The sequence below is a fragment of the Heterocephalus glaber genome, unplaced genomic scaffold (assembly GCF_053883595.1).
Source record: "Heterocephalus glaber isolate CG9 unplaced genomic scaffold, H.glaber_assembly_v1.0 deba00001578, whole genome shotgun sequence".
Taxonomy (NCBI): Eukaryota; Metazoa; Chordata; class Mammalia; order Rodentia; family Bathyergidae; genus Heterocephalus; species Heterocephalus glaber.
In genome coordinates, this window is record NW_028258359.1 from 174827 (window position 1) to 190609 (window position 15783).

General features: G+C 41.7%; 1 protein-coding gene and 1 pseudogene across 25 annotated transcripts in view; one reads left to right on the forward strand and one right to left on the reverse strand.

Annotated features, from left to right (window-relative positions):
- Dock9 (dedicator of cytokinesis 9) overlaps positions 1-15783 on the forward strand; it is a 239728-nt gene that overhangs the window by 139103 nt on the left and 84842 nt on the right. For all 25 annotated transcript variants that reach the window (XM_087193042.1, XM_087193049.1, XM_087193052.1 and 22 more), the window contains 6 exons: positions 231-317; positions 618-707; positions 2281-2396; positions 2667-2736; positions 3602-3727; positions 4609-4680. In XM_087193042.1, coding sequence (XP_087049168.1) covers positions 231-317; positions 618-707; positions 2281-2396; positions 2667-2736; positions 3602-3727; positions 4609-4680 — 561 coding nt within the window. The remainder of the gene's footprint in view (positions 1-230; positions 318-617; positions 708-2280; positions 2397-2666; positions 2737-3601; positions 3728-4608; positions 4681-15783) is intronic.
- LOC101716430 (solute carrier family 25 member 36 pseudogene) lies at positions 14365-15526 on the reverse strand (annotated as a pseudogene).

Below are 15783 nucleotides of genomic sequence, written 5' to 3' on the forward strand. Positions count from 1 at the left end.
CACCTGCCACTAAAGAGAAAAGATAACTTAGAAAAACCCAGTCAGAAAACACTGTACTTAGGAAAGAAGGTGTGCAGAAGTCAGTGTTGGCTGCACTTCTGCTGTAGCCAGGCACAGCTCTCACGTCACTAAAGCTCTTTGAGCCTTTAATCCCTCAGCCCCTCACTGATGGTCATATTAAGCTAAGATAACTTATCTGTTGGGACTTTTTCTATGCCTATTTTTTTCAGCATTATGGTCCAGAAATTAAATGGGTCGATGGAGGAAAACCACTGTTGAAAGTTTCAACTCATTTAGTTTCTACAGTGTATACACAGGTGCGTGCTACTCTGTAAAAATTAGCAGTGATTGCTCTGTGACTCATGTTGTATTTTTTTGTTAAACAGAATCCTGTTATGTCATATGGATATTTTTACCCTACAGATCTTTATTTGAGGAAAGTACATAAAACGTGCTCATTTGTAGTAATATAAATGACTAGTAGAAGTAATATTTTTCAGCAGTTCTTTGTTGGAGGATCGCTGTTATTTTAATGTGACCAATTTCCTAGTATTAAAAGAAAATTATGCATGCTTGATAATATGCATACTAATAGACTTTTCTTCTCCCTCCCCCAGGATCAGCATTTACATAATTTTTTCCAGTACTGTCAGAAAACTGAATCTGGAGCTCAGGCTGTAGGGAATGAACTTGTAAAATACCTTAAGGTATCTGTGGCTTTCTTAATAGCCCCTTTTTAATGAGTTTGGAGTAGGTTGGGTTTTCTGTTCAGTAAGAGTGTTATTGTTGGCCCTTGGAAACTTCTGTGAGGTATCAGGGATGTCACTCAGTGGTAGAGTAGTTGCCTTCTTGGTAGTAGTCCTAAGTTCCATCCCCAATGCTATAATCAATCATCCAACCAGAAAACCTTCTGGAAGGATGTTGTCGTCTAGGTACTTTCATAATGATGATTTCAATGTAGTGTTAGAGGCAAGAAGTAGAGTTAGCACTGCTCCTGTCTTTTGTACTGATCCTATGTATTCTCTTCTCAAAGTTGGACCATGCAAACATATTTTTTCTCATGCATGTAAAGCCACTCACTAGGGACAGGTTTCTGTGGAGTGCTCTGTGGGTATCAAGCAGTGTCAGCACAGAAGGAACAGTCCTTGTCTTAGTCCATTTTGTGCTCCCATAACAGAAAACCCAAGACAGTAATTTACACAAAGAACAGAAACTTATTTTCTCACAACTCTAGAGGGAAAGCCCAAGATCCTAGTCCCAGCATCTGGTGAGAGTCTTCTTCCTGATGATCCCATAGTGGAAGGCAGAAGGGCAAGGTTGGGTGGAGGAGAGGAGAAGAAAGAGAGCGAAACAGTGCCAAACTTGTCCTTTTATAAAGAATCCACTCCCATCATTTCAAATCCACCCCTCTAGTAGCATCATTAATGCATTCATACAGCCCGAACCCTCATGGCCCGATCACTACTTGTTAAACCTCACCTCCTAACACGGTTGCAATTGGGTATTAAATTTGCAACACCAGCTCTTGGAAGAACATACTCAAACCATAGCAGTCCTCCGCCTTTAAGGAATTATAGTTCACTGTAGGAGATAAAGTGAATTTGGTGAATGCATGCTAGGAGGATAAATCAGAGAAATAACACACCTAACCATTCCCAGCTTGGTGCAGGAGTTAGAGAGGCTCCTGAAGTCACTTGAGCAGTGAGAGCAAGAATAGAGTTCATGTGGGGGACTTTCAACTGAACATAATTGTGGGGAAGCATTTTGGAATGGAAAACTTAACTAGCTACGGGCCTTCTGGGTGTGGGGCCAAGTAAGAAATATGAAAAATAGGGTAGATTGATTTGGTTTAGGCAAGGAACAAACATACATATACATGTTAAAAAACATTAGACAATGAGGTTTTTTATACATGATGGCTCCTGGCCCCTTCTCCATCCAAGAGTAGCAGCATGGCACCTGTGACATTTGTCCTTTGTCACAGCTCCCCTGACTCTTTTTTTGCTTTCCTTTTCTAGTTTTAAGGACTTTTGTGATTACAGTGGCTCATCTGGATAATCCCTAGTTTAAGTCCAACTGATTAGCATTCTCCTGTGCCATGTAACATTCACAGATTCTCAAGATTAAGACATGGACATCACTGGGAGCCGTTTTACAACCCCCTGAGCCTTCCATTCATTTTAGGGGGAGTACTTCCATCTTTCTGTGAAACTAAGAAATTACTTTGGGCTGGTTTACGTTTTAAAAAATAATGTGAACTTCACCATTCCTTGTCTGTAGAGTCTGCATGCAATGGAAGGCCATGTGATGATCGCCTTCCTGCCCACCATCCTAAACCAGCTATTCCGAGTCCTCACCAGAGCCACCCAGGAGGAAGTCGCAGTTAATGTGACTAGGTAAGGGAGGTGGATGGATGGATACTTTTCTTCGCTTCCAGTCTGTCCACATCTGGAGCACAGTCATGCATATCCGGGATGCTAGTATGTGCTGAACATTTATTGAAGAAATGTCTTGATCCCATACATGGGGACCCCGTCTAATTCCTTGTCTCCTTGTTTCCTAAGTGACAGTAGCATCATCATTGTTCTACTACTACTGCTATAATAATGAAATGTTTCCATTTTCACATTACTATTCATTGCTTTATTCATTCCTGTGGTGTGTAGGGTCATTATTCACGTGGTTGCCCAGTGCCATGAGGAAGGATTGGAGAGCCACTTGAGGTCATATGTTAAGGTATGTAAAACTAACTGTTCTGATTATTTACATCTGTGGCTCTCCAATTTTCCTTCTAAGAACTTTTTTTTTTTCTTTACAAGCCTTGTTATTTAGGGATGTACTTCCAACTTACTACCTATCCTTTCTATCCTATCCCTATTGCCGGAGCTTGTACCTGGACAAGAGAAAGTATGAAGAGAGGCAGCCACTGCTTCCTTTATTTAATTTCATCCTTTGAACAAGTAAAGTGACTCAAATGATGTAGAAGTTTAAAGAATTTTAAGTTGCTCTTGGCTAGGCCTCTGGTAAATTTAGTCTTCTTCATTTTTCTTTTTTCCACACAAAATTCCAGCAAATGGCTACTCCTAAGCAAGAGAGGCTAATTCTGGCCACAATCAAATGACTTGACTCTGTAGGACCGCAAGAGATGTCAGTAGGACAAATATCAACAGGTTGTTTATTTATGTACAACATTACATATATACATAGTGGCAGATATGTGTGTTCTATTCAGAATAAGTCTGCTTTGTGGATTACAGCCATGTGATAGTTTAAAAAACAAAGTTGGGATGCTTGAGGATATCAGTTACCAGTGTTGCAGGACACATCCCTTGAAGTTCCTCTCATGGATGGAGTTACAAGCTAGATGGTGACTGATCTGACTGAGTCAGATGATTTTCTTACCCAGTGGGCTCCCTGAAGACATCCTGGGCGCTCTCTTTCTGTCACATGACAATCACTCTTCCCACCTTTGTTTCCATGCCTTCCTCTCTCCCACCCATGAAATTATACTTTGGTCCCTGATCTCCATTCTTTGGAGCCTCAGTGTTCAGCCCAACCTGGAGAACCAGAGCAGTAAAGTCTCTTTCTCTTTTCTTCCAAGTATGCTTATAAGGCTGAGCCATATATTGCTTCTGAATATAAGACAGTGCATGAAGAGCTGACTAAATCCATGACCACCATTCTCAAGCCTTCTGCCGATTTCCTCACGAGCAACAAACTCCTAAAGGTACGTAGGATAGATATCCAGTGAAACACTTTATTTAAACAGATTAATGGAGAAAGGTTGATGAATGGGTATTAAGTTACAGTTAGATAGAAGCAACTACTGGGTGCTACTGCACAGTAGGTGACTAGAAAACAATAAAGTGTTGTACATTTCAAAAGATAAAATGAGGAGTTCTGAAAGTTTTCACTGTAGAAATGAAAATGATGAAGAGCTAGATAGATTTAACTATATTTAAATATTACACAATGTAAAAATATCAGAATGTTATGTGGAACTCCATTAACATGTACACTTTGTATGTTTTTATGTATAAGTTTAGAAGTAAGTAAGTTAAGGACCACCAGGCATGGAAGTATAAGCCTGTAGTCCCAGCTGCTCAGGAGGCTGAGGCAGGAAACTCACTTGAGCTCACAAGTTTGAGACCAGCCTAGGCAACACAGAGAGTGATAACAAAATTAGTTCTCCAATTGCAGCCTTGCTAATTGTGTATTCAGATAGGAGCTTCAAAGAATTACCACATTCACAGTTGCATTGGCTCTTAAGTCATATTCTGTCAGTGGAGGCCAGTGATTTAGAGATTATATATTTAGAGTGTCACTAAGCAAGAGCTCCACACAGAGGAAGACTGCGTGGATAGTCCAGCAGTGCCTCTTGCTGAGGGGCCCAGCACTTTCCCAGTGGGATGGGTTACTGTTGAACTTGCCCAAGCAGAGAACACCTGCCAGTCTCCTCTTGGGCCTGATGATTTGCCAAAAGGTTCAGTTGTGTTTCAGGGTCATAGCTACTTCTGACTAATACCGCTGTCAGCCTAAGAGAGTTCACCTCTTACCTACTAATTTGTTTTTCTCACTGGGGACTTATTTCTTTTCTTTTTCTTTCAGTATTCTTGGTTTTTCTTTGATGTGCTGATAAAATCCATGGCTCGGCATTTGATAGAAAACTCCAAAGTTAAGGTATGTTACTCCATGTGGAGGCTTGTGTCTCCTTCATTGTGTGTGCAGCTAACATTTCTGACTGTTTTATATGTGCCAGTTCTGGGACTATCCTGATTGCTTTACAAGTAATAAAATATTATAGCTTTATGACTCTCCTGTGAGGGAGATACTTTTCCTACTCATTTTATAGATAAGGAAACTGAGGTCAGAATGTGCCAAGCCCATGCTGCTTATGAGTGGGGGGATCTAGGTTTTGAAACTAGGCTATCTCAATGCTGTGTTCCAGAACTAATGTCATTAAATCCAAAGAAAAGTATGTTTTTCTTTTGACTGGCCTAGAGTTTTCAGGTTTGTTAAAATGGGAATAGTACTTTAAGCCTTAATTTTAAATGCTGTTACCTGGCATTTGTTAAGTGTCTTGACCATTGTAGACATTTCTCTGGGGCTTAGATGACAGCGTCTCATGAATCTCCTGTTCTCTAGAGCTGGTTAACGGACTCTGAGATAATCCATCACTTTGGGGCAAATGTCCAATCTCCAATTTCTGTATCCCTTGGTGCTTCCTTTTGGTGGTGTCTAGATGTGTGTCCCTTTGTGGGCCTGTCCCCTGGTTCCTCCTGTCTCATGCTGTCCCTTGGTTCTAATGAGCCTAGTCCCTCAGATGACTGGTCTTGTCTCTGGGCTTGAGCCTGTCAAGGTATGACTTGGGTAGAAACATTTCTCTAAAGTTCCAGTTCAGTAAACACACCCAGCAGTGTTGCTGTGTGGGTTTGATGGTTGAAGAGCTCCAACTGAGACGGGAGTCCTGGAGCTGTGCCTGTGACAATGAATTGTGGCCATATGGTAGCTAGGTGCAGGGCCTGGTTGAAAGGAGGGGAGCCATGCAGGGCGCATAGGCCAGTGAGCTGTGGGGCTGCACGTTCTCACAGTGAACCTGTTCTGCAGTTCTCACAGGTAGGAGAGAGAAGCAGAGGGAGGGAGGGTCAGAGGGTCAAGATCTAGGTCTTCTGCCCAGGAGTCTGGACGCTCAGAGGAAGTCGTGCAAAGGCTGTGAGATTTTGCTGGGCAGAAGACTGATGGTTCAGAACCTAAAAGCTGTATTTTCCTCCGGTATAGTAGATGCTGTTGCCTGACCAGGGGAACCTTTTTGGTTTTTTGTGTTTTTTCTTTTAAATCCAGTTTAAAGATTCTAATTTTTAGTGCACAAGGAGATGCCAGATGGCAGTGGGCTCTACTTTCAAAGAGAAATGCACCATCTAAATCGTGCCAGAACTGCCTGCCAAGGAAAAAGCTAGCAGATTGTCTTCTTGGCAGTATGTAGCTAAGCATGCATGCCCACAGACATACAGACACAGATACGCGCATGCACACACTTGAATATGTTACTTTCCTGTTAAAAATGTTGGGTACAGAATAAGATTATATCCTGTATTAGTTTCTAGGTCTGTCCTGCTAGAGTATTAGGGACCAGGTGGCTTAAACAGAAGAAACTCATGATCTCACAGTTGAGATGCTCAGCTGTCCTGGGTCAGGGTGTTGATGGGCGGGTCGATTACCTCTGAAGCCGCTCCTCTGTTTGTAGTGCTGCTTTTTCCTGTGTAGGTCTGTGTTCTCATCCCTCTTTACAAGGACACCAGTCACTCAACTTAATCACCTCTTTAAAGACCCGGTGTCCAAGTAGATATTTCAGGGTTGGGACTCTAGCATATGAATGGGGGGGCACAGTTGAGCCCATAACAAGGCCCTAGTGGAGTTTTCATTATTTTCAGCCTTGAATAAATATAATCACTCGAGAGAAAATGATCCCTTAAGGTACTAAAACTTATAACTGATTTATTTAGCAAGTATGCATTGAGCTCCTGTGTGCCAGACTCAAGTGTTACTTAAACAGCTTAAATAACGGAGCCAGGCATAGTGCCACATACCTGTAATCTAGCACTCCAGAGGCTGAGGCAGGAGGATTACCATGAGATCAAGGTCGGCCTGGACAGAGCAAGACCCTGTCTCAAAAACTTGAATGTGGTATGGTTTGTGCCCTCAGGAGTCCAGGTGGAAAACTATACTTAGATCAACAGTCACTTTTCCCCCTGATGAGCACTCTGAGGGAAGTGGGCGCAGAGTGTTCCAGGGCACAGGAATATAAGAGGATTGCATGAAGAGGAGTGGATCGGGATGGGTTCTGATGAGTAAATGGGAGTCGGCTGAGACTGAAGGAGGAGAATGAAGACTACGATGAGAAAAGAACTGTGATGGCAAAGGGCTGGGAGTCAGCACCTCATGTCCAGGGAACTTCAGTCGCCGATTCCCTCTTTGTGGCAGCTGCTGCACAACCCACGTGAGAAACCGTGCAGGAGGGAATGAACACTTGTGAGAACACTCACAGGATGTAGATCCTAAACAGGCATCAGCACCATCTTGCTGAGAGCTGTGTTAGGAAATAAATAAAGGAAGTTAACTGTATGTGTGTTCTCATGATAGGAAATTAAACCACCGCACTTCAGGGATGGTGGACACCTGACCAGTATCTTTTAGTCCAGCTCCACCCTTGTCTCACAGAGATAGACAGAAGTGTAGCCCCACAAAGTGACAAGCCCAGGTTCATGCAGCCAGCCAAACCCTGCCACTTCCAGCCTTAGGACACAATCCTCCAGCACCTCTGCTCTGGGAAACTGGTCATTTGCCTCCTGAATTGTATCCAAACCATTCAGATGCTGCCACGCACAGCCTTCTCCGTAACTTAATTATGTCTGGTCCTAAAGCAATATTCAGAGAGTTTTTAGAAGTCTTTAAAAAAAATAATGGGGCTGGGGATTTAGCTCAGTGGTTCCAGCACCTGCCTCACAAGTGCAAGGTCCTGAGTTTGATCCCCGGTACAAAAAAAAAAATATATTGTCCAGCTGTGCCTAAAAGAGAGCACTGACATCCAAAAAGGGAAAGTTTAGCCACCACGTAATTTACACTGAAAAGAGATTGAAAACACCCCCTTGGACTTCGGAAAGCTTCCACTCTCACTGGAGAGTACAGTCCTAGCTTCTGCCCCATGGGGTGCGAGTGCCAGCTGTCCTTCCCACACAGTGGTGACCCAGGGACTCCTCTGACACAGCTCAAAGCCTTTATGCAGTGTGCGTCATATCTTAGATCTAATGACCTGTATGTGTTTCAATTACTTGTTTTGGGGTTTGTCTTATATTTATTAAGAATTTATGCCTTAAAGTGGTGCATGCCTATAATCCCAGCACTCTGTAGGCTGAAGCAGGAGAATTTTCGAGTTCCAGCCCATCGTGGGTAACTTAATGGCTTAGTGAGATCCTGTCTTAAAATTTTAAAGGGGTAGGGATGTACTTCAGTGCAGAGGCCCAGCATTCAATTCCTAGAACAAAAGGAATAAGAAAAGAATTTACATCTTAAAAATTGTATGTCGTAGACCCCTATTCCAGTGTTCTGAATCTAGGAACAAGTTCATTCACTGTTCATGATTTCTCTAACTTAGAAATGTTTGGGAAATCCCCTCAGAGTTTTTCTGTTATTAGCCTGAAGATTATTTATAGTAATTTATAATTTTAAAAATTTATTGGTTTATTTTGATGTCTTTTTAACATAGACCTTGGTTTTTGTTTGTTTTTTTTTTTTCCTCAGTAAGATTTTCTGAGGTACAAACCAATTCTGTTAGTGTAGGCCCTGGATTGGTACAGGTTCCAGATAATGCTTTTTTATTTGTTTGGTTTTGGTTTTTTTGAGACAAGGTCTCACTGTGTAATTCACACTGGCCTCAAACTCACAGTGATACTCCTGCCTCAGCCTCCTGAGTGCTGAGATTACAGGCATGTGCAACCACACCTGGCAGATAATGCTTTTATTGTTACTTCAAGTACTCTACCCAAGTACTCTATCTGGCATCTGTTGGTACTTGGAGATATTGTGTATGTTGAGCTGATGCAGTCAATGTACATTTCTATACTTTCCCAGTGGTGGCAGGGTGACTCCACTCAATGCATAGTATTTACACGGACGAATAAATTTTCACTGTTTTTGTTGTTGTTGTTGTTGTTTTGTTTTGTTTTGTTTTGGTGGTACTGGGGATTGAACCCAGGCCTTCGCATTGAATTGTCTTCAGTGCACTCCCTCCACCCTACCCCCTTTTTTTGAGACAAAGTCTTGCTACGTTGCCTAGGCTGGGCTTGAATTTGGAATACTTCTGCCTCATCCTCCCAGAGTGCTGGGATTGTAGGGATAATCCCACATTCTTATGCTTGCTTTTAATGCTGCATTGTAACCGAAGGTAGAGGTGGCTACCTGCTTCCACCTTCTTGTCGCCAATCCAACTGCACCTTTGTTACACTGACTAAGGAAAAATATGAGTCAGAGCCTCTCTTTGAACCAGCATCTGTAATAAGCAATTTTTTAACTACAATAGTTGACCCTCCATAGTTTGAGTTGATCATAAGTGACTGAGCCACACTTCAGTGTTTCAAAAGTGAGAGGTGCTTCATTGAGGCCATACTCTTAAGTGAAATAAATAGGACACACACGTGTAAAGGCCAAAGAGTTTCTCTGGTGTGAGAAACTGAAAGTGCAGATAAGGATCACATGGTATAATTGATAATGTGAAATAGGAAGAAAAGGTCTGAAGGGGTAGGGGAAGTGAGAAGGAGGGCAAGGAAAGAAGGGAAAAGAAAAAATATGAGAAAGGAAAAAATGGAAACAAAGTCTTTGTAAATAGGCAGGGGTGGAGGGGGTGAAGGGAGGACAGGGGAAGGGGAAAAAATAAGAACTAAGATATATCCTATAAAGGTACAAGATCCCAACGAGAAATGTAAGTATTGTATACCTAAAATGTACCAATAAACTTAATGAAAAAAAAAAGTGAGTGGTGCTTGGAATTTACAATAAGTGGTTTTTGAGGAAAATATAAAATGTCATTGAGGCCTACTGTGAAGTCCTCCCCCAGCTCTGCTTTCATGTTCAACATTTTTTTTTTGTTAAATTCTTTTATTGGTACATTGTAGGTATACAACACAATTACATTTCTCATTGGGAATTGTACCTTTACATGATACATCTTGATTCTTATTTTTTCCCCACTCCTAGCCCTCCCTTTACCCCCTCCACCCTTCCCTATTTACACAGAGACTTTATTTCCATTTTTTCCATTTCTCGTCATTTTAAGTTCAATGTTTTTTAGGTATTTGTTTCCACCATTTATATTTAGAAACTATAATTTCACCACACTGGTTTTGAGTGTCCTCCTCCCACACTGACTCAAGCCAACTGCTGGCATTCCGCAGGTGCATTTCAAGAAAGGAGGTTGGAAAGTTGACATAGGTTAAAAAAAATACATACCTGTAAGTGTGTACTTGCTTGGCCTTCAGCTGTTTTCTAGCTTGAGCAGGGAAAGAGCTTTTATTTGAGTAGTGTAAGAAGGATGATATAGTCAGCTCCTTTATGGACTGTTTGGACTTCCCCCAAACCAATCTGTACATACCTGTACCTGGGTAACAGGCAGAATGTTAATATTAATATCCGTACTTCCATCTAAGAGGGAGTTTTGAAGTTTTTTGTGAGATGCAGAGTACAGAGGAGAAATATAAATGGAATAGGGGGCACCTCCAACCTGAAAGCTGACGTGGTCATTGGAGAAAGAAGACATTCAGCCTGGGACAGTTAGAGCAGAGCTTTGAAGCCAAGAAGCTGATGATTTACTAGAGACCATGGACAGGTAGACTAGGTTCTTTAGTAGGAGTGATAAGATTTAAAAACAAAAAAGGTGTAAATGTTAGTAGAGTGTCTTGAAAACTTTTATTATCAGTGAGTTTGCCTATTCACCGGAGTTTAAAGAGCATATGGAACTGATTCATGCATCTATTACTTTTTTATATTTCCTTTCTTTCTAGCTTTCTACCTTTATTATTTTGAAATGATAGTTTATGTTGATGCCAGTAAAGATCTAGCATTAAGAAGAATAAGGTAGAATTGGAGATGAGGATGAATAGTGTTATGAATAAGAAAGATTATTGAGACTGAACCATTAATCCAACATAGAGTTCCCTTTTCTGCATGGTTAGTGAAAAGAAATGAAAGCGTGTATCTACACAAAGACCTATATGTTCATAGCAGCTTGATTCATTATAGTCAAAAAACTGGAAATGGCCCAAATGTCCATCAGCTAGTGAAAGGATAGACAGATTGGCAATTTCATGTAACAGAATACCACTTAGTAACAAAAGGGAACAAAATACTCATCCTTGCAAAAACTTGATCTCCATCTCAAGAGATCATAATCTCAAAATATTATGTTAAGTGAAAGAAGTCAGACACGAAAGACTACCTACTGGATATGTTCTAGGAAAGGAATCAGTCCAGGGACATAAAACAGAGCAGGTGTTGCAAGGGGCAGGGTGTGGGCATGGGGATAATAAAAATGAACTTTTTGATTATGGTAGTAGCTACACACCTGTATTCACTTATCAAGACTCACCAGACTTTTGGGCTCTGAAAATCTGAATTTTATTATTTTTGTTATCGAGGTAGGTTATACCTCAATGAGTGGAGCTTAAACAGAACATAGTAAAGTAAAATTTGGGTGGAGAAAAAAGGCCAGCCTACATGCTGAGTGAGAGCGCTTTGTGAGGGGCAGTAGAGCAGGGGACTTGGCTTACCAGGGCAGATGGGAGGTGACAAGAGTTGCTTGGAATATCTTAAGCTTTAGGCTATAGGTCTAGCTGATGTGACAGAACATAACAGTGACTTAACCAAGAAAATTTTATTTCTTCTCTTATAACAATTCAAGCTCATATGGAGACTCTTCTACAAGTTATCAGGAGCTTAAACTTCATCTTGTTGCTTTGTTCCCCTGGAGTGCTGTTCTTTCTCTTGATCTAACTAGGATCACCACCGCATCTACATGGTACCAGTAGGAAGAGGAAAACACACTTTTTCTCTGTAAGGATATGACCCTGAAGTTGCACACAACACTGCCCAGACTTAGTCACATGACCACATCTAGCAGCAAGGATGCTGATGAAGACAGCCTTTATTCTAGGAGTCTCTATACCCAGTTAAAAGTCTGTTTCTTTAAAAGAGAAAAGAGGACAGATATTGGGGCACCAAGTAGTTGGTACAGAAGACAGTGGCATAGCCGGAATTCCAGCTGGCAGGTGGGAGTCTCAGGCTTGGGCAAGGAAAAGAATAGTCAGAATTAGAGAAATAGATTTGTGAGCAATAGAATGCTGAAACCATAAGTCTAAGCTTTTCTCTGAAAAAATGATTGTGTTAGTCCAGGTTACCAGATGAGATTAGACATGCAGGAGATTTATTGGGGAATAAGGCATATGAAAGAAAATGAGAAGTAGCCCAGGAAATGGTGGGAGAGCCGTCAAAGTACAGGGCAGGCGTTTCCCGAGGTTACAGAGAAAGAGAGGGAAGGAACCATCTTAGATTGCATTGCAATTCTAAAAGCAATAGGCAAGGCCACTGGAGAGTCCCCAAGACAAGAGTCAGTCACCAGAGTCTCATGTCCCTCAGAAGCCTGCCTTAGCATCCCTGCCACCCTCAGTTGTTGGCTGGGAACAGCCATTGGGTGGCCATGCCACAAATGCAGCCAGATTTCAGAGCACAGTTGAGGGTTGTCCTCCACTACATGTCCTTCAGTGAGAAACCTGAGTTGGAGAGTAGAGATAGACTAATTTTTATGAATGAAAATTTTGAGGAAGGTCGGGGACGTAGCTCCATGGCACAGTGCCTACCTGGCAAGTGTGAGACCCTGTTCAATTCCCAGTACACACCCCACCCCTCAAAAAAGAAAATTTTGAGGAGGTGGGAGGAAGAAAAGCTGTAGAAGAAAATAAACAGAGGGGGTTGTAATGAGGGATTCTGATAAGGGAAGTAACTTCTGAGTGCTGGTACACGTCATTGGCAAATTTCTTCTCAGCCTCTTCTGTTGTTCACACAGCCAGAAAAAAATCAAGTTTGTTCATGAAAAGTCTGATTTCTTATATCTCAGAGAACAGTAAATAGACCATAGAAAAAGAGGCCTTTAAACTCACCAGAGAGTACAAGAACACAGTAAGGAACACAGAAGTAAACATTTGGGGACTGCTCCAAAGGCCTCGCCTGGGAAGCTGAGATTTAGGCAGCAGAATATCAGGAGCACAGATGACTGATAGGGTGCCAGGTAGTCATTGCTGAGTCTCTGCAAAGTCTGCCTTTAACAGCACTGCCCTCAGTGGCCTCTCCAGCAAGGTTGGGTTTGGGTCTTTGGGAAGATCCCACTCTGTCTAGGAGCCTGGCGGCTGGAGTTGAGCAGCCAGCACGATGGCCTGTAGGTGTCCTGCTCACTGGGCAGGACATGTGGCAGGTGGGCTGAAGGAGTCTGGTCCTGCATGGACAGGTGCGGGGCAGGCAGACCCTGCACCCACAGCATCTGTTGTTGGAGTATATGGTGTTGCCCAGGCTAGTGGGGGTGCTACAGCAGCGTTGGTGAGAGACCCTATGGCAGGCCATGCTCAGGAGCTGGGGTTTGTTTGGCTGCATAGTCTCTGTGTCTCAGGGACCTCTCCTCTGAGCTGCTCTTATATACTCACCACTCTGGGCACCAGGCCATTATCCTAGATTTTTCCTTCCATTTCATCTTATAGTAATCTCCATGAAAGTATCTAATTACCTAGGTCTTTATTACTTTTAGGTGTATGTCTTTCCTTATTAAATGGCTTTAGTTCAGTTTATTGCCAAATTAGTATTCTTTACCATAGCTGTCACTGCTGGGAGAGCTCTACTTTAGCCTTCAAAGGCCCTAAATTAGCAGTTCCAAGTCACCAAACAGCATTAATGATGAGTTGGAATATAAATATCTATTATTCTCTAGCGTGTCTTAAACACAAAAATTTATTGAAGAGATGTTCCAGTACATACACAAGTCAAGTGAATAGTGTAATGATTTTCACATCATCATTTCAGCTTCAACAATTTCTCAGCATTCTGTCATTCTTGCTTTATATATCCACCCTCACACTTTTTTGTTTATATTTTAAAAGCAAGTCCCCCCAATTTTATCATTTTTATCTATCAAAACCTTAGTGTATCATCTCTAACCAACTTTTCTTTTTCAAATCACTGAAATGGTCAAGAATCAATATTTTATTGGTTAATTTTTTTAACCTGCAAAGTATTATGATGTGAGTTTTATATGGTAACAATTTGAACTCTACGTTATGCTAAACATCAAGCACCTGTTAGCTGAAGAGACTCAAACGTTTTAATACACAAGATGTTTAGACTACAGTTCCTTGGTTGTCAAAAACAATGATTACTGGTGCCAAATAATTAAAATATTGTGCCAAGTCATCTCAGCAAAATGGGAATACTGAGTATCTACCAATTATTGTTATCTTACAGTATTACAGGAATTAAAAGTCAGAAGTTAGATATTTATGTTATCTACAGTACAGTATATATTTAAGGATGGCATTGTTTAGAAGACTGGAAAAATCCTCTTGGAATAAACACTATTCTCTCAATGTTATAGGTCAGTAAAACACAACTGTATCTGGTGGACACAGTAGAGAAATGGCAATTTTGACAAAGGAGTGCTTCCAAAGGCATTTCCTTTAGAGGTGGCTAAGGTTTTTCCACATTACTGAAAGACTAAGTAATGTGGTGTAGCTATCTTCACCAAACTTCCACTTAGGCATATTATGGTACATGTTGCCAAACTACTATTCTTTCTGTCCACCATGCTGACTCCAATATTCCATGATCCACTGTAATCTTTTGGTCTTCCCTCTTGCGGTGTGGCAGCCTGTGCTGCTATCCATTGAGGAGGTAGACCACTAATTCATAGCTGGCCATCATAATGGCTGTGTTTGGAGTCTGTCTCACCAAATGAGTTGTTAGACCATGGTAGAGGGACCCGTAACCTTCTTCTTGAACCACCAAAGACAGTGTCTGAAAAAAGGATCTATATTTTGTTCCTTCACGTAGTCTTGTTCTTACAACTTTATGTAGATATGCTATAGTTGTGGCACAAGTTTTTGAGGTGGCAGCAGCAAGTATCATTCCTACAAAATCTGATGCTTCTTTTACAGACTCTTCACCATTTTCTATCATAGAAGCAGTCTTACACTCCAGTAGTATTTGCTTTATATTTTCATAAATAACAAAATGGATAACAGTCTCTGATATGCCAGCATAGGAAGCAGACATGTCCCGGTAAAATCCTTTAAGTCCATCTGTTTGATACACTTTACGGACACATTCAAAAGCACCCGTTTGCTTTTCCCCACGGTTCCTTGCATCAAGCTGTAACCGAGTTTTTATAAGCCAAATGGGGTTGGTGGCAGTGATTGCAGTAAAACCTGCCACTGCAGCTGAAATCATGTGAACCTGGGTAGAATCAGGATCAAATACACCATTCAATTTTTCCTTGCAGTTGGAGTAAGCAGCAAAGCATATGGCTCTGGAAGGGGCCACCCCCACTATATTGGGGCCTAATCCTCTCAACAAGGAACGAGGCCCTTCTTTTTCCAAGATTACTTTTAGGCAATGGAGGGGTCCAGGAGACACTACTCGGTTAACACTGGCTCCAGCCATGGTGTTCAGCTGAACTTCAGAGATATAAAGTGTCACAGAAGACGACTGCAGCTGTGTTCTTACAACTTCCAGTGGACATGTCAGAGTAGCTCCCACTGTGCCACCACATCCCCCGGCAAACAGATGCACCAGCGTGTCCCTCTGGCTCATTCTCTCCCCAGCATGTCCTCTGGGCGCTGAGGGGGGACGCGGCTGGGGCTGCCTGCTACTGCGGGCGACTTAGGTCCCGGAAGGAGACGTACAACGCCTCTAACCAACCTTTAAAAAAGACACAGCTAATATATCCTTATATCAAACAAACTTGGTGATATTTCTTTGTTGTCATGTAACACTCAATCTATGTTCACTTTTCTGCAGGTGTTTCGAAAGTCATTTTACAGTTGGTCTCGCTGAGTCAGGATCTAAATAAAGTCCATATACTGCATTTAGTTGATGTGTTTCTCAGCTTTTTTTCTTAAATTAGTCTCAAACTGTTCGCTCTTCATTTGTTTACTTGTTTTAATGCAGTGTAGTATTTGTTGAAGAGAATGAGTCATT